We start from the raw sequence: 25,266 nt of genomic DNA on the forward strand, positions 1-25,266 counted from the left end.
TCCAGAACAAGTGATAAAAATGCCACACTTAATTTGTGCCACGGGGCCGCTGAGATTTGCAGCCAAATCGGAGACTGAAATCGATACACACAACCTTCATTTCAGGCAAAAACTAGAGAAAAATGATGAATTTATAGCATTTTCACCGTATTTAGCGGCCGCACTGAACTAGAGGGGGCGACATTTCATGCCAACAACCAAGTCTCCCAGCCCACTCTGCTCCCCCCCATGATTCCCACAAAAGCTAAGAACAGTGCTCCCAAACGAGTAAAGCCCCTCAATGGGGGACATGTGATGGACACACATCTGCGGACATCTTTACCGCATCGAAAACCCGCTCGAGACAGATACGTGCCTAACCGCCATTATGTGCACCTACAGCTGTTAGTGGTGTTCTGACTTTTTATGTTCACACAATCTCTTTTAGAACAGAGCCACATGTTACGTCGTCAGCCTGACTACATCCACTGCAGGCCAAAGACCTCTCCCATGCCAGTCAACTCGGTCATGTGCTTGCTGCTGCCACTTTATACCCACAAACTTCCTAATGACATCTGCTCACCTAACTTTCTGTCTCCCGAGACTTCACCGGCTTGCCATCTCTTGGAATACAGTCTGTGATTCTTTAATGGCCAGCGCTCATCTTGCTCTCAACGCTACGTGCCCTGCCCATGACCATTCCTTCTTGATTTTGACTATGATGTCCTTGACACCAGTTTGTTCCCCGATACACTCTGCTCTCTTCTTGTCCCTTAGGGTTATACCCATCATTTTCCTTTCCATCGCTCGCTGCGTCGTCCTCAACTTAAGTTGGACCCTCTTTGCAATCCTCCAAGTTTCTGCTCTGTAGTTAAGTTTCTGCTCCGGTAAGATACAGCTGTTATATACCTCCCCTTGAGGAATAGTGGCAATCTACCATTCATGCTTGAAGAATGTTTTCAGAATGTGCTCAACCCCATTCTTATTCTTATAGTCACTTCAATCTCACAGCTCATCTACGCGGTTACTACCTTTCCTAGCAGACGTACTCCTTTACAACTTATTTTTTATTTAGGAATACTGCAGGCCTTAAAAAAGCCCAGCCAGGAGGGCAAAGGTACAAAGAAACAGCACAAAAGTGTACAGCTATTAAGAATAATATACTAACAACGAAGCGAATCTACCGAAAAGTAAACAAGCACTGAAAATGTGAAACAATGAAAATGAATATACAGAATGAGAAGATCAAAGATGCATGACTAATCAATTTACAAGGGCATCTGAAAAAAAAAAGAGTATCAGCAAAAAAAATTTTAAGCAGGAAAGGCTAACTTCAAGTACACTGCTACCTATCTCAATGCGTTGTTCCCTTCTAAGGTTATTGTACATTACTTTTGTTTTCTGCAGATTAATTTTAAAATGCACCTTTCTGCTCTCCTTGGCTCAGCAATAACTAATTGCAATTCGTCCCGAGTTACTCAGCAGTGCAATTTCATCTACAAAGTGCAGATTATTAAGGTACTCGCCATTAACTGTTATCTCTAACTTCCCATTCTAGGCCTATCAAAACCTCCTGTAAGCACACTGTAAATAGCATTAGGGAGATTGTATCCCCCTGCCTTACACCCTTCTTGATTGGTCTTCTGTTGCTTTCTTTATAAAGCACTATGATAGCAGTTGATCCCCTGTAGATTTTTTCCAAGATGTTTATATATGCTTCGTCGACGCCCTGATTCCGCAGTGTCTGCACGACTGCCGATATTTTTACCGAATCGAACGCCTTCTCGTAATCTATGAAAGCTATGTATAGTAATTGGCTGTATTCTGAGCATTTCTCTATTACCTGATTGATAGTATGAATGTGGTCGATTGTTGAGCAGCCTGTTCAAAATCCTGCTTCTTCCTTTGGTTGATTGAATTCTGATATTGTCTTAATTCTGCTAGAAATTACCTTTGTAAATAGCTTGTATACGACGGATAGCAAGCTGATCGGCCTGTAATTATTCAAGTCCTTGTCATCTCCTTTCTTATGAATTAAGATGATGTTAGCATTCTTCCAAGATTCTGGTACTCTTTCCGTCAGGAGACACCTTGTAAACAGGGTGGCTAGTTTTTCTAACACAATCTGTCTTGCATCTTTCAGCAGATCTGATGTTAGCTCATCCTCACCAGCAGTTTTGTCTCTTTGCATGCTCTCCAAAGCTTTTCTGATTTCTTCTATCATTACTGGTGGGGTGTCATCTGAGTTACTGCTAGTTCTTATAGTATTAGGGTCGTGGTTGTCCCGGCTACTGTACAGATCTCTGTAAAACTCCTCCGCTATTTTAACTATCCTATCAATATGGGTAGTTATTTTGCCTTCCTTGTCCCTTAGTGCATACATCTGACTTTTGCCTATCCCAAGTTTCCTCTTCACTGCTTTGACGCTTCCTCCGTTTTTCAGAGCGTGTTCGATTCGGGCGTCTCTCAATCATATGGTGGTTTTGGGACGTTAAACCTCACACATCAATCAATCGTGTTCGATTCTCTGCATGTTATACCTTCTTACATCAGATACCTTACGCTTATTATTCTACTTCGAAAACCCTGCCAACTCTATTTTGTCTGTTGTAAATCAGGCTTTCATGCTCTGACACTTCTTAATGAAGTTCTTCCTTTCCTGGGACAGCTTGCCAGTGTCCTGTCTAACTACCGTACCTCCAACTTTTACTGCACACTCCGTAATGATACTCGTCAGATTATCATTCATTGCATCAATACTAAGGCTCATTCCCTCGATAAGGGCCGCATACCTGTTCTGAAGCGAGACTCTGAATTGCTGTACTTTCCCTCTCAGTGCTAGTTCATTGATTGGCTTCTTGCGTATCGGTTTCTGTCATTTCTTCTTCAAGTTTAGGTGAATTCGAGACCATACAATTTTACGGTCACTGCATCGCACCTTGCCAAGCACTTCCACATCCTGCACGATGCCTGGGTGTGCACAGAGTATAAAGTATAATCTCCTACTGCCTGGTCTCCAGCCCGCTTCTTCCTTACCTCGGCATTGAAGTCGTCAATCGGTATAGTATACTGTGTTTTTTACCTTATTCATTGCAGATTGCACGTATTCATAGAAGCTTTCAACTAATACACCTGTAGCGCCAGGCTAGATTTGGCCAGCTGGCTGTGCCGAAAAAGAAGCGAGCCGCTTGATGCGAGCCATAAGGAATTCAAGAACAGCTGACCTCCTGGCGTGGCTGGACACGGCAGGTGTAAACCCATCTTCGCTCGCGTCCCGAATAAAAGCCGACACCACAGCACGGTCTCAAGCGCCACCGTCTCGTCTCTTGTTTCTCAACATATGATGACCCCGAACCAACAGACAAGCAACTGGCGCTGCACCGCTGCCTCTGAGCTTCGCGGCCATGTTCCAGCCAGCTCAAGCCTTGCAGCCGCACTTTGACCTACCTCTGCTATCGTTCAGAACCTGAAGAACCTGGTGATCTAGAGGACCCACCATTGGACGAGCCATCGGCTGTCATGTTCCCGCGAGTCTGCCTGCTAGTGCCGTCGTTTCAATCGACCGACCCCGAGGTATCGTTTATGCAGCCCGACACCATTCTTGCGATGAATGGTGTCGCGGACCAGCAGCTGATGCACGCCATTCTTCCCGACGCCCTTCCGGTAGAGCTGCATCATCTCGCTGCCACCTCAACCTCCAGCTTGCAGCCTTACGATGACCTCTACTTTGCGGTGCTGGCCTCCTACGGCCTCATCTGCCGCCCGCTTCTGTTGACCCGCGACTTCCCCGTTTCCCATGAGTCACAGTGAGCGATATCAACCGGCCATCACCGCTGCCTCGACTAAGACTTCGCCATCAACCACGGCCAAACTTCAGAGACTCTGCGACTATGACTGACGCGTTGGAAGACGACGTGCCTGGTCCGCTTCCTACAGGGCTCACCAAGGATACCACGCCTGCGGTGGAGCAATTTAGGGGGTGTTGGGTGGAGGCAGCCACCGATTATGCAGACCTGCATGTCAACCCTTGTGCGCGGACTACTGCAGGTCATTACACGAGCACAGGTGTCCCAACCAACCCTCTGGCAGAGCCCACGCTGACTGGGTTCCACCACCACCATTCCCTGGAGCCTTTCACAACAACGACCCCTTGAGAGCATGTGTGCTGCAGCAGCGGCACACATGCTCTCAAGGGGTCTACCGTCTGCTGGAATGATGTCGCATGATATGTGACATTCCTATTATAACATCTCCCATCTTTCATTATCAACTACACGTACCGCCATCTAGGTTTATAACATCTCGCATCAACTACACCCTTCTAGTAAACACTGCAAGAACTAAACTAGCGGTGGCTACCTACTACTGCTACAACTACATACCTAGGAGGATGTACAGGCCCATGCCTTAAGGAGCTTCACCCCTAAAAACAAAATCCCTGACATGAAGTTACCTTCAATTGTGCAGATGATCCAAATGTCTCGCCCTAATGCCATTGCCCAAAATAACTGCTTTATGGGGGGCCCTGACCAGATGGATGCAAACTTAAGCGCCTTCTGGGCTGCAGCTACTAGCAGGAAATGTTTGTAAGCAATATTCACTTATCGACCTGGCCAATATACCATTATTGCTATATTGCTAAAACAGTACTTCAATTTAAAAAAAAAAAGAAAAAAATGCAGTGAAATGTGAATCAATGCCCTCACTGCTCTGTATGTGACGCGCTTGCCCACTGCTGCCGATCAGTTGAATGGATTTACAAGCCGGTTTGGCATTGTTGTCATGCGGGACATAACTAAGATTCATTATTTTTACGTCTACACCTAGCTGCAACTGCTTCTAACGTTACGGCCAGGCGCTGTTGCAGAGGGTGGAAGTTACGTGCAGCGGTAACGACAATCAGCTACTAAAGATAGATCCACCGTGTTGTTCACAATGCGCACTTGAGTTTGATAATCATTCGGCCAGTCTCAGATGCTGGCACGTGTCACTTCGCAGTGTGCTTTCATTGCTAACATATGTTCAAGTGGCTCGTGTCACAAAACGGTACAGAGCTGCAACAACGCGGGCCCGCCGCTGCCATTAAGGCGATTTTCTTAAAGAAAAAAAATATATTAGCAGCGCCCTTGTGGAACCAATGCTACAGTTTAACCATTGCTGGAAAAAAAATATCAGTGCAGCATAATTTGAACCGACTCCACCGCTCTGTACGCGTTGCACTAACACACTGCGCCACAGTAGCCGATCGGTCTAGCGGAATTAACAAGACGATGTTGCATTACTGCCACGGTGGACGTAACCACAAGATTCCTTATTCTTATGTCAAGACGTAACGCTAGACACTCAGTTTTCCAAATGAAGCCAGTTGCTGTTCAACGCCTGCACTGTGTTTTGTTGTCAAGATCTTTAGTTTTCTATTTTGCGCTAAAAAGTATGTTGCATGCTGCGAACATGTTGGTCGCTCGCCTACGACCGCTATGGTGGGAGCGAACGGCGCAGCGAGTGGATTCGCAGCCTGAAAGTGGCTACTTTTTGTGTCATGTGAAACGGCCTTCGGAGTTCACTCATGCGTGTTTCGCCGCGTCGACTGCTTCTACTAACGCAAGGCTGTAAAACTGCTGAGTCGCGGTTGAAGGCTGTCTTTCGACCCACTAGAAGCCCGCATAAAAATGGTAACTTTTGACGTTGAATGGGGCAATTTCATCGATAATTAAATACACCGAGAAAGGATATTGATTGAGAAGGTGATTCACTTCTTGCTCGTCGGGACCGGCCGGTGGCGATTGTGCGTCCAAGCCTTCCTCCTCCTTGTAGTTGTCCTCGTTGTACTGGTCAATGTCGATTTTGCGAAAAGCCGAGCTCTCCGTGTTTTTAGACATCGTGAACGCTCAAACAGAACGTAACCGGCGAACAAAAAGCGCCCTGCCTGCGGTGCCGTTGTCGTACACACCAACGTTGGTACCCACCCCACAGAACACCTACGCACTAAAGCTAAAGCCGGAACAACGACCAGATTACGGCGTTTCCGGTGCAACATGCTGACAACCTGAAACGACCAAACTTGTTAACTACATAAAAAAAAAGCACAACTCATCGCTTCATTGACCATGCCAAAAAATATACGTTACAAGTTTGCTGAAATTACATTATTTTTACGTTTTTGTTATATTTGTAATAGTATTTATTTTATTCATTGACCACAAGAGTGCCGTTTTTGAGCACGGTGTGCGACCACCTTTTCCCGGCAACTCCTCTCTCTTCGCAACGCGCCGGCTGTGGTGTGAGCTTAGCAATGGTAAGTGCGAGCGCAATCTGAAATCATCGAGATTTTTCAGCGTTTCTGTTTATGGCGATTGATTTAAAGGTATCTGTAAGTGTCTCATTTACGCTTTAAAAATCATATTAGTCGCAAGAATTGCACGAATGTTTTTGTAGAGGATGATCTTAAGCGTCCGAGCACAGAGAATGTCGCATGCATGTCGGCTGCCCTTTTTGTAATTGCTTAGCTAATGAACGGTACATGAACAGCACTTTTTTAAAATATTTTTTACGGCAAATAAGACCCGCAGGTTAGTCGGGCTTTTTGTTTCTTAAATGTTGAGATTTGTCCGATCGATGAAAGCTGATGCAGCCGCATGGTCGCTGTGTGGTCACAGGCGAAGGTGAAAGCTCGTGAGTTGCGGGGTAAGAAGAAGGAAGAGCTGCTGAAGCAGCTCGATGACCTCAAGCAAGAACTGGGCGCGCTGCGAGTGGCCAAGGTGACCGGTGGAGCGGCCTCCAAGCTGTCCAAGATGTAAGCACCAGTGTGTGAGCGATTCAAACACGTAAAGTGCGTCGCTCACGTTTTAGGCTCCGCGATTGCTGCGTCGTCGTTCGTTTTGTGGTAATGTGACTGCGTCTGGCCGAAAGCACATTACGACGACGACGGCGTTGTAGGTGCTAGGTTTTCTACTTTGCGACGTATTCTTGTTACCGTGTTTGCTCCTTGGTGTACGTGTTCCTCTCTTCACAATCACTGCAAAAGTTCCAGGCATAGTTGCTGGCTGTGATGGGACCCGATGGAACCTTGCGTAATGTGTGCACTGTTGAGCTGTGGACTGCACTGGCGACATCTCGAGAGCACACTTAGTTCGCCCACATTGAAGTGCGCGGCAGCCTGCTCATGTTTAGGTTATCTAGTGACGAGGCCAGTGGTGTCACCGAAGCACCCGAAACGCATCCCTCCTGTGGCCTGTCTGTTTTCTGACTGGGTACAAAGGTTCACTTTTTAAGCAACGCGCTTTTTGGCATCTACGTCTATGTGCTTCTGCCTCTAGTGCAGTTTATGAGCATAAGGGCCAAACCTCATAAGCGCGAAAATGCACGCGACAGCTATGAGCGACGAAACAGGGCGTTCGCACGACGTGTCGCGTGCTCGTTTTCGCGCGATCGCTCGGTTCTCCAGATTTGGAAACTGTCGCTCGTCAACCGGAAGTGCTGGGCTCAAGCAGCCAATAGCGAAAAACCGGAAAAGACAGACTACATAGGTGCACGTGACCCTGCCCGAGTCACGTATGCGCAACAAGAAATAACGCAAATGTTTATTACGCATGTGCATATAAAAAAAAGTGCTGCAAAACAATAATAAACACTTCCGTTTCATTACACAACAATATATCTTATTTTTAAATTACATACCGCTCGCTACGCGGTTTTCTTGGTGCGAGTAGACTGCCTCATGCCCAGTCATGCCAGCAACAGTGGAATTCGCTCGCCGAGCCGACGCGTGAATGAGGTTTGCCTGCGCTAGCGACTGATCGTGCGAAGCCGATCTACGTCGTGTCGCTGTCGCGTGCATTATCGCGCTTATGTGGTTTGGCCTCAACTGTTATCAGTCGCGAAACGGCATGCAGCATCGCTATTGCAATGACAACTGGACGATTGTCTGTATCAAGCTAATAGAATTAAAAGAAAAATGCATTCAGATATCGACGTGTACAGGGAGCGCTTGGTTTGCCTTTCACGTGAAGCGATGCATTAATAACAAAGTGTTTACTCGAAGGCTAGAACTTTGCAATGTGATGACCCCTGGAAGGCTTATTGTGCGCAATCGCTGTTATGCGAAATTGAAATCGAGGCAGCAAAAGACAAATTTTTCAACCTTGATATCTCCAACATGTTAACACAAAAAAATTCCGGAAAGCAATAAACCCAAAACCATCATCTTCATGCTTCATATCGATAATGCAAGACAAGCATTGCAATAGGATGGAAAGGTAGGCTAGTTGGTAATTTATGATGGTTCAGCGAACTGGGAGCATGGGGGTAAACAGACACAAAGCAAAGAGGAGGCACACAGCACGAGAGCTTAACTAAGAACTGGTTTATTCTGACGTTTGAAGGTCATATAAGTACACAAGGGTGCGCATGACAACAGAAATATGATAATGTGAGCAGCAAGTGTGGCGTTCATTCAAAGCACTTGTCTAGGAATTATCAACATAGTTAAACTCAGTCAAGTCGTGATAATGACGGATGGCTAATACAAGGATTCTTATTTCTAGAAATGTGATATGCTTCGGAAATTTCACGCGTGGTTTGAAGCGGATGCCGGAAAAATCCACTTGTTTTTTCAAACAACGGTTGGCACTTACAGGAATTGCAATGCGAAGCTAAAACGGAAAAAGGACTATTTTTTTAAGGAACCCAAATGCTCCCTGAGGCGTATATTCAAACATCGCCCGGTCTGGCCGATGTGCATACGACCGCACGTTAGCGGTATGCTATACACCACTCCTAAAAAACCTTTAACAAATTGTTTTGCATGTTTCTGCAAACATCCTCTGCTTTTTGACGTGCCCTGCGCCCTCCTATGCACCATGGCGCATATACGGCCCAATTTATTGGGTGCAGAGAAAACAACGTGCACACCAAACCGGTTCATACTTTTGGCGTGTGAGCAGCAAGTGGCGTTCATGTGGGAAACCGGTTCCCCACCATTTCCCCACATGAACGCCACGCTGCTCCGAATAACTACCAATATGGATAGGATAGTTAAAATAGCGGAGGAGTTTTACAGAGATCTGTACAGTAGCCGAGACAACCACGACTTTAATACTATAAGAACTAGAAGTAACCCAGATGACACCCCACCAGTAATGAAAGAAGTCAGAAAAGCTTTGGAGAGCATGCAAAGAGGCAAAGCTGCTGGTGAGGATCAGGTAACATCAGACCTGCTGAAAGATGGAGGACAGATTGTGTTAGAAAAACTAGCCACCCTGTTTACGAGGTGTCTCCTGACAGGAAGGGTACCAGAGTCTTGGAAGAACGCTAACATCATCTTAATACATAAGAAAGGAGGTGACAAGGACTTGAAGAATTACAGGCCGATCAGCTTGTTCTCTGTAGTATACAAGCTATTTACAAAGGTAATTGCTAACAGAGTAAAGAAAACCTTAGAATTCAATCAACCAAAGGAACAAGCAGGATTTCGAACAGGCTACTCAACAATTGACCACATTCATACTATCAATCAGGTAATAGAGAAATGCTCAGAGTATAACCAACCACTATACATAGCCTTCATAGATTACGAGAAGACGTTTGATTCAGTAGAAATATCAGCCGTCATGCAGACACTGCGCAATCAGAGCGTAGATGAAGTATATATAAACATTCTGGAAGAAATCTACAAGGGATCAACTGCTACCATAGTGCTTCATAAAGAAAGCAACAGAATACCAATCAAGAAGGGTGTAAGGCAGGGGGACATAATCTCCCCAATGCTATTTACGGCGTGCTTACAGGAAGTTTTCAAAAGCCTAGAATGGGAACAGTTAGGGATAAGAGTTAATGGAGAATACCTTAGTAACTTGCGCTTCGCCGATGACATTGCATTGCTGAGTAACTCAGGGGACGAATTGCAACTCATGATTACGGAGTTAGACAAGGAGAGCAGAAAGGTGGGTCTTAAAATTAATCTGCAGAAAACGAAAGTAATGTACAACAATCTCGGAAAGGAGCAGCGCTTCGAGATAGGTAATAGTGCACTTGAAGTTGTAAAGGACTATGTCTACTTAGGGCACGTAATAACCGCAGAGCCTAACCACGAGATTGAAGTAACTATGAAGTAACTAGAAGAATAAGAATGGGGTGGAGCACATTCGGCAAGCACTCTGAAATTATGACAGGTAGATTGCCACTATCCCTCAAGAGGAAGGTATATAATAGCTGTATCTTGCCGGTACTTAGCTACGGAGCAGAAACCTGGAGACTTACAAAGAGGGTTCAGCTTAAATTGAGGACGACGCAGCGAGCAATGGAAAGAAAAATGGTAGGTGTAACCTTAAGAGACAAGAAGAGAGCAGAGTGGATTAGGGGACAAACGGGGGTTAAGGATATCATAGTTGAAATAAAGAAGAGGAAATGGACATGGGCCGGGCATGTAGCGCGTAGACAGGATAACCGCTGGTCATTAAGGGTAACTAACTGGATTCCCAGAGAAGGGAAGCGGGTTAGGGGGAGACAGAAGGTTAGGTGGGCAGATGAGATTAAGAAGTTTGCAGGTATAAATTGGCAGCAGCAAGCACAGGACCGGGTTAACTGGCGGAACATGGGAGAGGCCTTTGTCCTGCAGTGGACGTAGTCAGGCTGATGATGATGATGTAATGGTATGTCTAAATATGTATGCATGTGTATATATATATCTCTTTGTATCAAACGTCTTATTTTTATTGAATATGTATGCTGCACCGGTAACAGCTTTATTGTATATTTATTGTATAACTTCATTATGTAATGCCTACTCAGCCCTTTAGGGTATTTGAATAAAAAAAAAAAAAGGCCAGTGAACAGCCAGCAGAACAGTTTTCGGGCTAGCACTGCAGTCACCGGGAGATGATGCACCACTAAGTGGCGCAGATAGGCAGTTTGGCATGCGCTCGAGTTCAAATTTTTGTAAGGTTGATTATACCTCAGGAATACCACAGTCCCCCAGTAGAGGTCAACGGTAATGCTGAAATGTTAGCAGTTTAAAACTAATAATTACAATGGAGGAGCGATGACCTTTACAGGTACACACAAGATTTGCAGGAAAAAGTTGAGGGGCTGTCGTGCTCTGCAATTTTTTATAGTGACATTATGTCAGTGTGAAGCATTTGACAAACTCATGAAGTCCTTTCCAATTGTTACATTGTGGCAATATTTATTGCGAATTGTTATTCATGTCCGCAGAAGCATTGTCTCAGTCCTCCTTTGCCTCTCCCACTCCACCTTAAAGAAACGAAAAGCTTATCCATGCCTATAAGTATGTAATAGGGCTGATTGTTCAAGCGTGGACTGATAGTATTTGAGGAGTTGATTTCTCTTTGAGTGTGGAATCGTGACATCCAGACAGTGTAGTATAGTGAAAATTCAATCCTCTAGAACAGGGATCTCAAGCTCCACAGCCAGCGGGCCGGGGCAATGAAGATAAAAACGGTAGAGAGGAGTACGAATTGTCAGCAATCGTTGCCATTTGAAAAAATGCCTTTCCCATGCCGCATATACACTAGAACACAGAGATCTCAGTGCGTGCTGGCAAATTGAAAAGCGCGTCGCACCATCTGTTGGAAGTGCGGCGAAGCGACACCTGTGCACTGCGACGCGAGCAGACGCTCTGCAAATCAAATGGGAAACAGCACAGCTAGAGTCCGGCTGTAAGGCTGTTTAGTGCTCTTCCTCTCCTGAAATTTTGTGCTGATTTTCTGTGAAACGTCGAGGAAGCCTTCATCGACAGTCCGGAATGTCTACAGCACGTGCATTTCAGACTTTGGAAGCAACTTCACCAGGTGTGTACTATTGCGAGTGAAAGAAAAGCGAACAGCGGAAACTTTCAACTTGCTTGCGGCGTGCCTTGGCTGTGGCAAGGCAGAATTTGTGCAGTAAGTTGGCATGAACATAGCGCTAGAATCTTGCTCCAACTTGCGCTCATCCACTGCATGTGTTTATTATTTGCCACTCATGCCGGGCACTCGGAACACACACTCGTTGCAAAAGTGCCGAGAACAAGATTTTAAAGTGCTCTGGTGACGTCGACCGAAAGCACAGATTCGCTTAGCGAGTCAAGACATGCCACAGTTCGGCAGAGTCCAAAGCTATGCTTTTCGCGCCATACACGTGTCTTTGCATCCCTATAGTACACTGTTACGATTGTGTACGTGAGCAGTGCTGTCATCCACGCGCAAGTCATAATATATTCTATTACTGGCATGCAGCTTGCGTAAAAGTATGGCAATGATTTGGTGGCGCATACTATACAGGCATACTGCACGCAAAACGCTGCGGTAAAGCGAAACAGCTGGCGTCGTACTTGAGTAAACGCAATAATTATATTTAGTCATACACCTTTACTGGATTTGTAGTTTTTCCTGCCAATTGCAATTATATCCACTGGTGCCGGAGCTCGGCGTTTTTCATTGCGAATGGAAATCTGTTCTTCACAGACAGTGCTTAGTAATATCTTGCTCTTGCTCTGGTTGTTTTTGCATTCGAAGGTAGTGCAGTGGTACCCAGATGACTTTTATAAGCTAGCGCAGCGTGAACAGGTGCTTCTTTCACATTAAAAGTTCCAGAGCCACTGCTTGAAAATGGTGGTACATTACAGCAAGGCATTCGTTGTTGCCACTGCTTACGCCAAAAAAAACTGGTGCTAAAATTATTTACACTCATTACCGTAATTACCCTCATAATCCTCGGACTTTTTTTGCCAGAACACAGATGGAAAGTTGGGGGTGCGAGAATTATGCGGGGAAAACTTTCCGCGAAAACGTACAGAGCAAAAAATTAAACGAAGTAGCCGCAAATCGGGATTCTCACACCAGCAACTAACAGCAAGCTTTAAGAAGTACTAATTAGAACTTACCTAGCCAATAATAGCAGAGGTTCAACACAAGGCAAGATTATTTGAGACACAAAAAGTGGAAGCAAATAGTCGAGAATTAGAACACCATACGCAAAGCTTGTTGGCGTTGCGGGTGTTGGTCAACAGGAGCTTTCAAAAGGTAGGACCTCAGTATTGGGCTGATGGCTATTTAACAGAATCGTCCGCAGTTTCCTTCTGAAAAAATAGTTTACCATCAATCCCAGTTTTAGGCACACCGCAGGCCCATTGCGTCTTGGTGGCTTTTATCTGCCGTCACCAGTAGTGAACACAAAACTCGCAGACTCCGAAGGGCCTACCGGCGGCCCTGCTGCCGTTGTTTAGTGCATGATCTATCACTTGCAACTTGAAGCAGCTGCGTAGCTTCAGTATTGCGCTATAACGTGCGAAGATTACTGACACAACATACAAAAAAACATCGCAACGCGCACTGGCCACATCGGCTTGGCTTGGATTGGATTGAATCTCCGTGCAATAGTATGCTTGATGCTTAAGAGATAGTGCGTGCTATCATCATCAGTGGCTTGAAACAAGCAGACGACATTATTGCGGCAGTTTTAGGGGGTGCGATAATAACTCGATGCAAAAAAAAAAGAAATCGTATTTTTCTTGGGCGATGTGGGGGGTGCGACAATTATGCGAGTGCGAGGATTACACGAGTAAATATGGTATTCTAACTTCATTACAACTTATTGACGTGCGCTCCGGGATCAGAGCATGTGTCCTGAAAAATTACAAATAAAATTAGGGCGTTTCAAATTCACTAATACATTGCATTTTTTATGCACATTATTAGGGTGATTTGACAAAGTTGCGTATTTTTATGAAAGATGGTAATGATCTACCATAAAGGTCAATATATCCAGAGCGTACACCGTCACACACAGACCGTTTTGAGATGTTGGTGTACTTGAATTCCGTAAATATTTCTTCAAAACAGCTATTCACTAGGAATTATGTGGCCGTATATTCCGATTTGCTTGAACGTCTGGCTCGATCAATCACCACGTCACCAGCGGCAATGTTTAATTCATGTGGGAGCACATTGATATTGTTTGCCAAATGATTTAAACTCAAAATGAGTGTTGTGAATGGTTTCAATGGTGCTCTCAGCGAAGTGGTTCACGTAGCCTTTGAACGGTGTTTGCCTCAATTAGTGTGTCTGGTCTTGCAAGTCATATCCATGTACAAGTTAATGAAGCTTGGGTGTAGGTGTGACAGCGACGTTGCTATGATGTTGCATGAAGTTTTCGCAATTCACTTCACCTCGTTTTTTAGTAAAATGAAGCCCTGAAATTACTGCAAGGAAAGCGTCAAACTTCATTACGACTGACCGAGTACTTAAGAAAAACAAGTAAAACTGCTGCGGTAGCATTTTCAGCCAAGCGCTTCGTAGATGATTTGCGAGCCTCAATACTGCATGAGTTTTCGCAACTGTGCGTAGAGATTTGTACACATTAAAAAAAAAAACTGCGAGTCGCATGTGTCTAAAACAGTAAAAGCTCGTTAAATCGAATTCCACGGGAACGCTGAGCAATTTAGAATTAAAGAAAATTCGAAATAATGAAAGTGAGCAAAAATGGGTGGATTTCGGGGGTGGGGGCACGAAAAATATTTATTGGCCAAAAAAGTCGGTGATGACCATCTGCTTCTTTTCTCTGAATGCCACAGCTGCGGCTCCCTGTTCCAGCGCGCGGACGCGGCGCAGGGAATCCTCTTCACCCTCTTCAAAGCTGAAGAAGAGACGCGCCGCATTAAGTGCCTCCATCAACGCAGAAGCTGACGGGCGCACAGGTGCTTGGTCATTTTCGTCTTCCTCACCTTCTGGCTCTTGCATCAGGCTGCGCACCGGCTACTTGAGCGATAATGTCCTCATCAGTCAGGGCACCACACACCGATGCACCGGTGTCAACTTCAACATAATCGGCAAAACGTACGCCCCGAAGAGTGTCGCGCAATGCCACAGGCATGAGCTCCTCAGCCCCATCCACGTCGACGTCACAACTACCGTATTTACTCGATTCTACCGCGCCCTCGATTGTAACGCGCACCCGATTTCCACCGCGAAAAAAAAAAAACGTAAGATATATATTGCAACGCGCACCCATTTCTCTCGCTGGCCCGCACGATCACACCACTCGAAAAAACGACTCCTTTCGGGAGCGTCTTCCATTTAAATATGAGGTACGGGCGAAGCTTGTGCCCATCTGACGTGTAACAGACCATTGCCGTCACTGTAGTTTTACCGTAAACCGATGTCAGCACGCGAACTTGCTTCGCCCCCTTCTTCTCGACGGTTGTGGTGCCAGGCATGTCGAAGTAAAGAGGCGTCTGATCGGCATTCCCGATTTGCCCAAGCAGGTAGCCGTTGTTGCGCCGCAAGTTTAGGACGAACCTCTGAAAACTGTGAAGCTTTTCATCGTACTCCTCCGCAAAACTTTTCGCATATGCATGTTCCCCTTCAGAGGAAAAAGCCTTTCCTCTTCTTAAAGTTAGTTAGCCAGCACCTGCTCGCTTTAAAACTGGCTCCGCATTAGACCTTTTTCTAAGACTAATTGGATAGCCCGCACTTGGAGCAGTTCTGTCGTCACGGGCCGCTGTGCGACTCGCTGCTCAAGCACATACTCGCCGAGCAGCTCCTTAATTTGCGGAAACCGACCCTGGTGTGGTCCACAGAAGCCTTTGCGTGAAGTTTTGCTGTCGACAATCATCTGCTTTTGCTTCCGCCGGTCCCGCACGCACATTTCGGGAACTTCGAATGACCGCGATGCGGCCCGATTTCCGTCCGTTTCTGCACACGCGATGACTTTTCTTTTAAAAGCGGCATCGTGGTGCACTCGAGTTTTGGGAGTCGGCCCATCCACGCCGTCGATTCAAATGCACTACTAGATGACGAACTCCTCAGCACACGCACGAAGAGCCACACATGAAAAACACATAGGCAGAAATGGCCGACGCACGTAGGGGGCGGCCGTTTTGGATTTGCCGATGGCAATAATTTGACCGTAATTTTTTTGTTCGTACTCAATTCTAACGCGCGTGCGATTTATGAACTCGCTTAACCGGAAAAAAGGTGCGCGTTAGATTCGAGTAATTACGGTATCCTGCGCACTTCCAGCTACAAATCCACTGTGGCGGAAACAGTTTGCGATTGTGGTCGCGGTCACCTGTTCCCATGCGCGCACCAACATGTGCATGGCAGTGAGCAGTGCAATGCCGAAGTCCTTCCTGCCGCCCGCGCACAAAATCATTCGTGAACAAACAACGTGCTCGAGGAACAAAGTGACGCTGCCGGGAGCGGCCTAGGACTGCTAGGACTACTCCGCCGACTCCTCAGCGTCCCGTGGGTCCCGCGTGCAAGTGGCGCCAGGCACTGAGTTAGCGGGAGGGCTATGAAAAAAAATTGCTCCCTAGATTTTGGAGGCCATACTTTGCTCGCCCTTTGCTCGGAGGCCACTTGAAGCTCGAAAAAACTGGTCGTGCCACCTATCGTTCGACCGTAAAAGCTCCCACTAGTGTTTGACGATGATGACGCTCAGCGGCGCGCGCTTCGAATTATCCGTAGAGGCAGCAATTTCTGTTCGAATTAACGAATCGTTTTACACATAGTCTCCTATGCACTGCGGACCGGACTGCAGCGACCATTTCGAATTATCCAAAATTTCGAATTAATGAGGTGTGAATTAACGAGCTTTCACTGTACAAATAAGGCATTCGAAATTGATAACATCATACCTTTGAAAAGAACCGCTCGGGAAGAAAGCAACGTATTAATCTAAATATGCTGTCTCGTGTGTAAAAATCACGACTTGAATACAAGACACGCTGTAGAATAACTTTGTAATCAAGCAGAAACATGTTCTTGTTCTTCCTTCATGTCAGCATGCGGCTGCCGCGATCGAGAATCAAACCCATCCTCAAGTTTAGCAGAGCGACAACACAAACCTCATCAAAGTGTGGAATGCGGTAATTGTACTGAACAAAAGTTTTTAGTCGTTTTGCTAGGCGCATTATCGATGCTCTTTTCGTTATTTATCTGAAGCTTGAGTCAAGTGAAAACTTATCGCGAACAGCGTACAATGCGAGCGCAGTTCTCAAACTAAATTTGGGGGCTAAACACGTGTGCGTGTTAACTTTGGTGGAATTTGGAAATGTTTGTGCGGGCGTACGAGGAAAAGGACGAGGACAAGAAGCCAAGCCAGCGACAGGTGGCGCAAGAGGAAAAAGAGGTGCGTGGGGAACGCGCAGAGAGCCGATCAAAACCTAGCCGAAGGACACGCTTGATCAGGGCGCTGTCCTTGGAGGTTTTCGTGGCGTGCTAACAGAGGGCCTGTTGCTCGTCTGGTGGTCCTGACGGTGGCTCCAGCTAGGACTTGCCGGACCAGGGCGCTGTCCGTGGAGCTCCTCCTGTCTGTTCCCGAAGATCTAGGTCCGGGAGCAGCGGTACTTGTCCTGGGCTACCGACAGCATGTGCGGCTCCTGCTACGTCGCCGTGCGCGACAGGGACGTGGGTTCCGGATCGCCGAAGAGGCCTGAGGGAGGCCTTGTCTCCTGCTGTGACGGCACGCGTCACCTGCGTGCCTGAGCTCGCTACGGACAAGGGGCATTGCCATGTTTAGACTGTCGCCTCTTCGGGACGCTGGCTCAACGAACGCCCCGCCGCGGTGGTCTAGTGGCTGAGGTACTCGGCTGCTGACCCGCAAATCGCGGGTTCGAATCCCGGCTGCGGCGGCTGCATTTCCGATGGAGGCGGAAATGTTGTAGGCCCGTGTGCTCAGATTTGGGTGCACGTTAAAGAACCCCAGGTGGTCTAAATTTCCGGAGCCCTCCACTATGGTGTCTCTCATAATCAAATCAATCATATAGTGGTTTTGGGACGTTAAACCCCACAAATCAATCAATCAGCTGGCTCAACGAACTGTGAGCTATCGTGTAGCCATGTAGATTGGACAGTAGAGGCAGTTCAAGTGTGTACTTCTGTGCTCTGTGCTTGTCTTTGAGATAGTCGATCAAGTACCTTGTTCGAAACAAGGGACTCGATCCGCTAACAAGAGTTAAGCTACTCTCGCCGCGGTGCACCGGTGCCCAGTGGAAGAGCGTATTGAGATTTGGAAGGGGCTGCACATTTTGATGGGTTACTCATGCGTTTGTACGCCGCATAATTCTGAGTACCAGTATAGTGACTGAAGTCTAAATCAGCTACCGGCAATTATATTGAGCAGTGTATGACATTTCTGCTTCTCTTTAAAAAAAAACTTTTTTTTCGCCACCCTTAGTCCCAATATTACGAATCTTTTGAATTTCAAGGTCGCAAGCTTGGCAGATGTATATTTAAGTTTATAGTCTGTCACATAGTTCGACAGGCACAGCAAATGCTACTTTAGACTTCCATCACTGTTTGCTCAGTGTGGTGGTTCAAAATACTACCGTATTTACTCGTATAATTTGCACACTTTTTTTCGCAATTTTGGGGCCCCGAGAAAGGGATGCGCAAATTACACGGGGATTTCGTGAGGGTGTACGAAATATTTCCTCACAGTGCTAATGCATGCAATATGTCTTTAAAAATTGGAAAAGACTCGAAACGTACTTGTTGATTTAGAAGGTTTAGCCTATACTTTAACCAGTCAGATCTGGTCATGCATGATCTAGTGGGACCACGAAATCTGATTGGGAGTCATCGTCGCAGCCGCTGCTACTGCTCTCCCAAAGGTCATCGTCCTCTGTTCTGTCGAGTGCGTTCAAATGCATCATTTTTTTGAAGCTCTTCGCAACAATGGTTTGAGAAAATAGGTCCCACGACACAGCGGTACCGGGTGACTAAAGCGTTCACATAAACTGAAGAGGCCTTTTTCAGTAGCAGGAAACTTGTATTAGAAAGCGTGCACTTCTCTGCTTTCTCGCGCATCGATTGAGCCGATCGTCACACATTTAAGTACATCGCCTTGAAGTGCTTTGCGGTGGCATGGTTCTGCAAAACGTGCGTTGCAGCGTCGACGCAGAGAAAGAAGGGAATGGTTAGTGCAACAGGCCTCAGAGCTTGCTGGCCTCTGATGTAGAAAGTTGTCCGTGCTGTGATGCGAGCACACATTGTCGAGGTTGCTCGGGTGGGTCGGAAACAGCAAAATATGCGAGCCAATGCGGTACTTTCATTGAATTAGCAGTGCTCACAATTTAGGCGATGTTGAACGGTTTATACATTTTTTTTCCAAAATGTAAGCCTTCTTAATTATACTGCTCTGAATTTGGTATTTCATGATATTTTTTCTCCACAATGTGTTCCAAATTGGGATTTTATGGCAAATTCTGCTGGTAGATCCGGAGAGGTGGCCGAAATCCTGGAGCGAGCACTCTGATTGCGCTAAGCCAGATCTGCGAGTGGCACTCATAAATGCCCTGCTTGAGGTGGCGCCAGTAGTTTGCACATATGTCACTAGGCCAATACCGGAAACTTTCTCGACATAACCGATTATCTTCGGCGAGACTTTGGCCGTGCACACGGCGGGAAAGCATGCACGGCTTGTCGTCCTCGCTGCTGCTACTGCTAGCAGAACTAGTGCTTTCGCTCAAAGCGCAAAGCAAACCAGCAGCAGCACGTCCAGCAGAGTCAAATGATGCTATTTTAGAAATGCAAACAAGTGCACAGGGCACAGCCTCAAAAAACGAAACAAAGAAGAAAAAAACGCTGCAGGAAACATCGCTGCCCGACTGTACCGGAAATGACTGCAACGCATTCTTGGAGTTCCGGTGAAATTCGTCTCTGCGAGACTGAGCACACGGAACTCTCCGTCACAGAGTGGGTTGCTCCTACCTAATCTGCCAGTGAAACACTCGATCTTGCTCAGAGTCTATCAGCGGAATGCAGATTCTTGGTTGCGGAACAAGAAAACTTGCTCCTGTTCGACGAGTGAAATTCGCCATTAGTGCTCTGAAAGTTAACATTTTACTGCTCCGAAAGTTGCTCCAAATTTTATTTCGGCTGTTGCATCCCTCATGACGTCTAAAAGGTTACCGGTGATCATTTGGAGCATTGTATACAATTTCTGGCATACGCCCCCCCCCCCCCCTCAAAAAATAAATTTTTTTTTCACCCTATGCTCCCTGAATTTCAAGGTCGCCTGCTTGAAATTTTGTCTGCACCCATTTGCGGAGTCAGACGCAGCAAATGCTAATGTGGATGTTATCATTATTTGCTCGGTGAAAGGGTTCAAAAGTAAATTTAATTCAAATAGCAGTGCTCTCACATATACAATTTAGGGGGGGTTGAATGTTTTGTATATATATATATATATATATATATTGAAAAACTGTGGCAAGAAACCTAGATTTTTCGCGGATTGTATCAAGTGGCACCTAGTGAGGATGAGAATATCTCAATGTAAAACTTTCTTTTTTTCATACTGCTCGAAATTGTCTTTCGTGATAAAAATAAATGTTTTGTTTGCCGAAACTTGCTCCAAATTTGAATTTTCGTGCTCCAAAAGTAACATTTTGCTACTCCAAAAATTGCTCCAAATTTTATTTTGGGTGTTGTACCCCTGCATGCCATAATTTTAAAGCAGACTAAGAGAAGTAAATACACTGTCGAAATTTGGGCGTGTTGGCGCATTGTACGACTGAAAATAGCTTGAAACAAGGACACGAGGAGAGGACAGTGTCCTCTTCTTGTGTCTCCGTTTCTTGGCCGCTATTTTCAGTCGTAGAATCGAATGATTTGATTTGGAAAGCAGCGACAGTTACAGTGCTGGGAAACCTGTGCCAACTGGAAATTGCTGCACCATACTGCTCTAAAAATGGTCTTTTGTCAAAATTTGCGCCATTGCAGTGCCGCAAGGTGGAATAGATTTGGGAGCCGTATGGAATCAGTGGGCAGCCCATTCAGGATCTCCAAGTTGCCCATCAAATACGAAGCTGCAGCGTCCGCGGCGGAGGCTGATGTGATGCGTCGCTTGCATCGGTGAAAACCGCTCTCTTTCGCGCTGTCGACTCAAGTCGTTCAGGCATGACCTGCTCACGAGCACTCACTTGGGGTTATTTCGCTGCTCGTGACAGCTTCAGTGTGAACTCGCACAAGTCTAGAGTCAGCGCGAATAATGCCATCATTCTCGCTGCCAGTTGCACAGTCACGGCTTGCTTAACACTAGTAAAGTCTGACGACAGCATGCCCCCATCTTTCGGACCACTATTGCCTGCGCAGACGATGTCGGATGCCCCGGTACCGTGAGTCGCTTGCTCGCCTGTTGTAGGGCGGTGCGATAACGTGCCTTTTTGGAGCGGATCGCAATCACCTCCATTGCCGTTATCGGGTGCCGAAGCGACGCGGCTCAGTTGCTGATTTTTTTTTTTTTCTCTCATTTTGGCTTGTCGATTTGATACACCGAGTAGAACTTTCTGTCCTTTAAGCACTTTCGTTATAGGATCGTAATTTAAGTCAAAATCGCACCTCAATGAGCCAGGCTTTCAATACAGTGCCCTAAGCCAATCAGACGACGCCATTTTAGCCACGTGGTCGGAAGTGGCCAATGGCAACAATTTACGCCTCCTTTCTTTTTCCTTTTTATTTGAGAAAGTGGCTAGCTTAGTGTCGGCCGACTGAGCGATAAAAAAGCTTAACACAAGTGATTTTTAATGATACCAAAATGTTCGCGTTTGAGGGGGCCGTTTAGAGTTACAGGCAGTCGAAATAAGCACAATTTGTCCACAATTGAAAGAGCTGGAGGCGTGCCAACGTATCTTTTATTTACTGTTACGCCGCTAATACGTGGGATTTCGAAATGAAAACTTGCACCCAGGTGCGCGATGGTAGAAAGTAAAACAATTACACTTTCGAAAATTCGATTTTTGGGTCCTAAGAGCCGGGTCTCCCCTTAGGGGCCAGTAACAACCCCAAGGTCCAAAAATTGTTGTAAAGAGAAATATGGCCACTTTTACTTGTTGAACATGCTGCTGCAAGATATTTGCGAATACCTGCTAAATAAGGGAGGCACAGGGGCTGCAACATCGCGGTCAGCTGGTTTAAAATTTTCGCGCGGCCTCACCACCTTTCTCCTTTAGAGAGGGGAAGGTGTGACCCGTTATCGTGACTCCGCCTACTTGTGACAAGACGTCAGCAATTGACGTCATTGGCGAACTCAGTCACAATGCACTTCCGCTTGTTGCGATGCCTGGTTGTTTACTGTTTACCCGGTGCCGATGCTTCTCCGTGGCCCAGTCGCTCGATTTGCAGCAAAACTGCATTCCACAACCGAAGTTGGCCCGATTTTTCAGGAGTTTGATTTTTTTGAGAAGCAGACTGTCGCGTCATCTGGGAGCAGCCACACAAAACACAAATAATGCGCCTAATAGTGGGCGTGCTGATCAACAGGTGGCGTGACAATCTGCTCACTCCCAAAGACTTGTCAGTGAAGTGTCCAGATTTTGACGCATGGAGCCTTTGAGGGAGTTTTGCAACTTGTATGATTGAATAGCTCTGTTGTAGCTGTTGGTGGAAACAGGAACTGTCGTTGACTTCACTATTGTTTGTTGAGACCTAGTTTAGACGAATCAACGAGGTGTGTACTGCGTCACGTCGCCGATCGCAGAGTTGTCATCACTGCGCATGCAAAGAGCATTGGTCAGGTGTAGGAAAGGAGCGCGGGAATTGTTTTTCGAAATGGAGGCTCTGCGCAGCTTTAATATTCAGAAAACGTGATCTCTGTGGTCTACTCTACGAATTACCGAGCTTGTTTGGGGAGTTTTTTAAAAAAAAAGTCTGAACGTCTTAACTGGCCCTTTCGCTGCACGTGCAGGGTGCCCCTTTAGGGGGGGGGGGGATGAAAGTCAACGCAATGCCCCGCCCTCCCCGACGCAGTACATGTCATGTTAGGGCTGGCTTTGCCTTCCTCAGTGCGCACGCCTATATGGGTGTGCGTGCGTGCTGCTATATAAACTTTAGGCAGCAGCTAGCTTGTTGGTGCAATATCCTTCACAGATTTTTATCACTGCTTCAGTGTGTGATCCTGCTGTTTGTTAGTTTGCTTGTGCTTATTTTGTGGGCTTGATGCTTTTGTATAACTGATTATGTAAACTAAGAGACATTTCACTAATATAGAGCTAAATTTTCTTGCTCTGTGTGTATCATCAAAAGCCCGTGCGTTCTGCAAACACAGGCTTGCAAGTGCGCCTCTTTCCTGTCAACTACTTCTTGCAATTTTCTACGTGGCGCTACAGCCAATATTGCTGGCACTGGCGCAAATTCAACACCTACTTGGCCCTAGGTGGATGGTTAGAGGGGTGGGGTTGAAACAGTATGCAGAATTGAAAATTTGCTATTCTGGTAGTACAGTGCTTTGATAGTTTTCCTGGCTTTACAAAGTTGCTTGTGGATTTGCAGCGATAATGTGCATGCCTGGATCGTTACCTTGTGAGTAGATACAGCTCGTCCTTGAGATCCGAATGTTTTCAGTTCATAGAAGCTGCTTTTTCTGGTTGACACGTAGCCTAAGCTCTCCCTTTAGTACCCTAAGCAGGTCACATGCCTCGCACGATGAAAGGACTCCATGCAGCTGTCCTCACTGTGCATCATGACTTTCCTTTGATAAGAGCATTCATAACAGCGACACGAGTTCACAAGGGAACAAATACAATGGGAAAGTTGTGATAAAGGCATCCGACGGGAACTTTCATGTGTGCCATTGCCATTATGTCCTAAGGGTACTGCATCTGACTCTTCCGGTTGGAGGCTCTTGACGCAGTTTGTTTCTACGTGTGGGCAATTTTGTCTTGAAGGGTCACTGGCCGTATTCCGTTTTTCGGCGCTTGAATTATACAGTGGTTTTGCAGGATAACTTGCTTGTTGGTTCCAGTCTTTCGTCCGCCATGACCGAACACACAAGTCTTGTTGACCGAACTGTTTATGCGATGGATCACTTGGTGTAATGTGCATTTTGATTGTTTGCCTTATGCTTCTGACGGAGCAAACTTGTACAAGGAATTATGCATTGAAGCAGTGTTGACTGGGAAGCTTTAATCATCTGTCTGCATTGACCAGGTCCATTGTGACTCACGCATGTACGTTGTTCAATGTCTTGCGTAGTCCTTCTTGTGTGCATATGTTACATGCTTCACTTTTCAAACACCTCCTTCGTGTGGTTGCACGGGTTTATGGTCACCCTTGCCCCGTGACGGTGGTCATGTGGCTAAGGTACTCAGCTGCTGACCCGCAGATCGTGGGATCGAATGCCGGCTGCGGCAGCTCCATTTTCGATGGAGGCGAAAATGCTGTAGGCCCGTGTGCTCATATTTGGGCGCACGTTAAAGAACCCCAGGTTGTCAATTTCTGGAGCCCTCTACTGAGGCGTCTCTCAAAATCGTGTGGTGGTTTTAGGACGTTAAATCCCACATATCAATCGTGGTCACCCTTGGGAAATAGTACATCCCTGGCACCTGCTCCTCTTTTTTAAATCTCATTCACACTTGTGCGGCAGTCAAACATCACACAAATTCTCATTGAGACGTACGACATTAACGGGAAATGAGAGAGCTGAACGGCTCGACTCAGTGTTGTCTGCTGCCATGTTTGCAGTGTGGCATACTTACAAGTTATGCATGTCTGAGGTTCCAGTGTAACCTGTTTCAAGAAGTACATGCCACAAATCATATATGCAATTGACTAAGTACTTTGCTGCTTTATAACAATTTGAGAATGCTGCCATGTATTTTCCTAGTGACGGAAACTTTGTACTCTGCTTTGATTTGCAGCCGAGTGGTGCGCAAGTCCATAGCACGAGTTTGCTGCTTTATAACAATTTGGGAATGCTGCCATGTATTTTCCTAGTGACGGAAACTTTGTACTCTGCTTTGATTTGCAGCCGAGTGGTGCGCAAGTCCATAGCACGAGTGCTGACCGTCATTCATCAGACACAGAAGGAGCATCTCCGGAAGTTCTACCGTGGCAAGAAGTACAAGCCCAGGGACCTGCGGCCAAAGCTGACCCGCGCCAAGCGCCGTGAGCTCACTCCCCACGAGAAGAGCTTGCGCACACGCAAGCAGGCCCGCAAGATGGCTGCCTACCCTCCTCGCAAATTTGCACTTAAGCTGTGAGAAAAGTAAAAAGTTCTGCCTTCCTGGTTGTGTTTGCTTTTGGTCTGCTAATGCAGGCCATTATTAGTTTTTTTTTTTTTGCCACCTATTTTAATTAAAGGTTCCCTGCAACACTTTATGAGCATGATACAAAAACTGCCGATAATAGTTAAGGCTCCCGAGAAAACGTGTGCCAAATACTATAGCGCAGCACGCTGCCTGTAATTCACAGTAAATTCTCATTCAGCTAAAAAATGCATTCTCTTCTCTCTACAAATGACGATAGAAGCTCAGAAATCACTTTTTACAGCTGTTGGTTGATTTGAGCA

General features: G+C 46.2%; 2 protein-coding genes across 3 annotated transcripts in view; one reads left to right on the forward strand and one right to left on the reverse strand.

The window, feature by feature from the left end:
* Arpc5 (Actin-related protein 2/3 complex, subunit 5) overlaps positions 1-5,986 on the reverse strand; it is a 62,064-nt gene extending 56,078 nt beyond the window's left edge. Inside the window, exon 1 of one of the 2 annotated variants that reach the window (XM_075881013.1) lies at positions 5,713-5,986. In XM_075881013.1, the coding sequence (XP_075737128.1) occupies positions 5,713-5,858 (146 nt within the window). In that variant the 5' untranslated portion in view covers positions 5,859-5,986. The remainder of the gene's footprint in view (positions 1-5,712) is intronic. The other variant, XM_037412961.2, reaches the window with a different exon arrangement.
* A 137-nt stretch (positions 5,987-6,123) lies between these two features.
* On the forward strand, positions 6,124-24,981 carry RpL35 (Ribosomal protein L35). Its single transcript, XM_037412960.2, has 3 exons — positions 6,124-6,274; positions 6,636-6,772; positions 24,727-24,981. Exons 1-3 carry the CDS (start codon positions 6,272-6,274, stop codon positions 24,956-24,958), a joined length of 372 nt encoding a protein of 123 aa, XP_037268857.1. The 5' UTR covers positions 6,124-6,271; the 3' UTR covers positions 24,959-24,981.
* The last annotated feature ends 285 nt before the right edge of the window (positions 24,982-25,266 follow it).

The sequence above is a fragment of the Rhipicephalus microplus genome, chromosome X, assembly GCF_043290135.1.
Source record: "Rhipicephalus microplus isolate Deutch F79 chromosome X, USDA_Rmic, whole genome shotgun sequence".
Classification (NCBI taxonomy): Eukaryota; Metazoa; Arthropoda; class Arachnida; order Ixodida; family Ixodidae; genus Rhipicephalus; species Rhipicephalus microplus.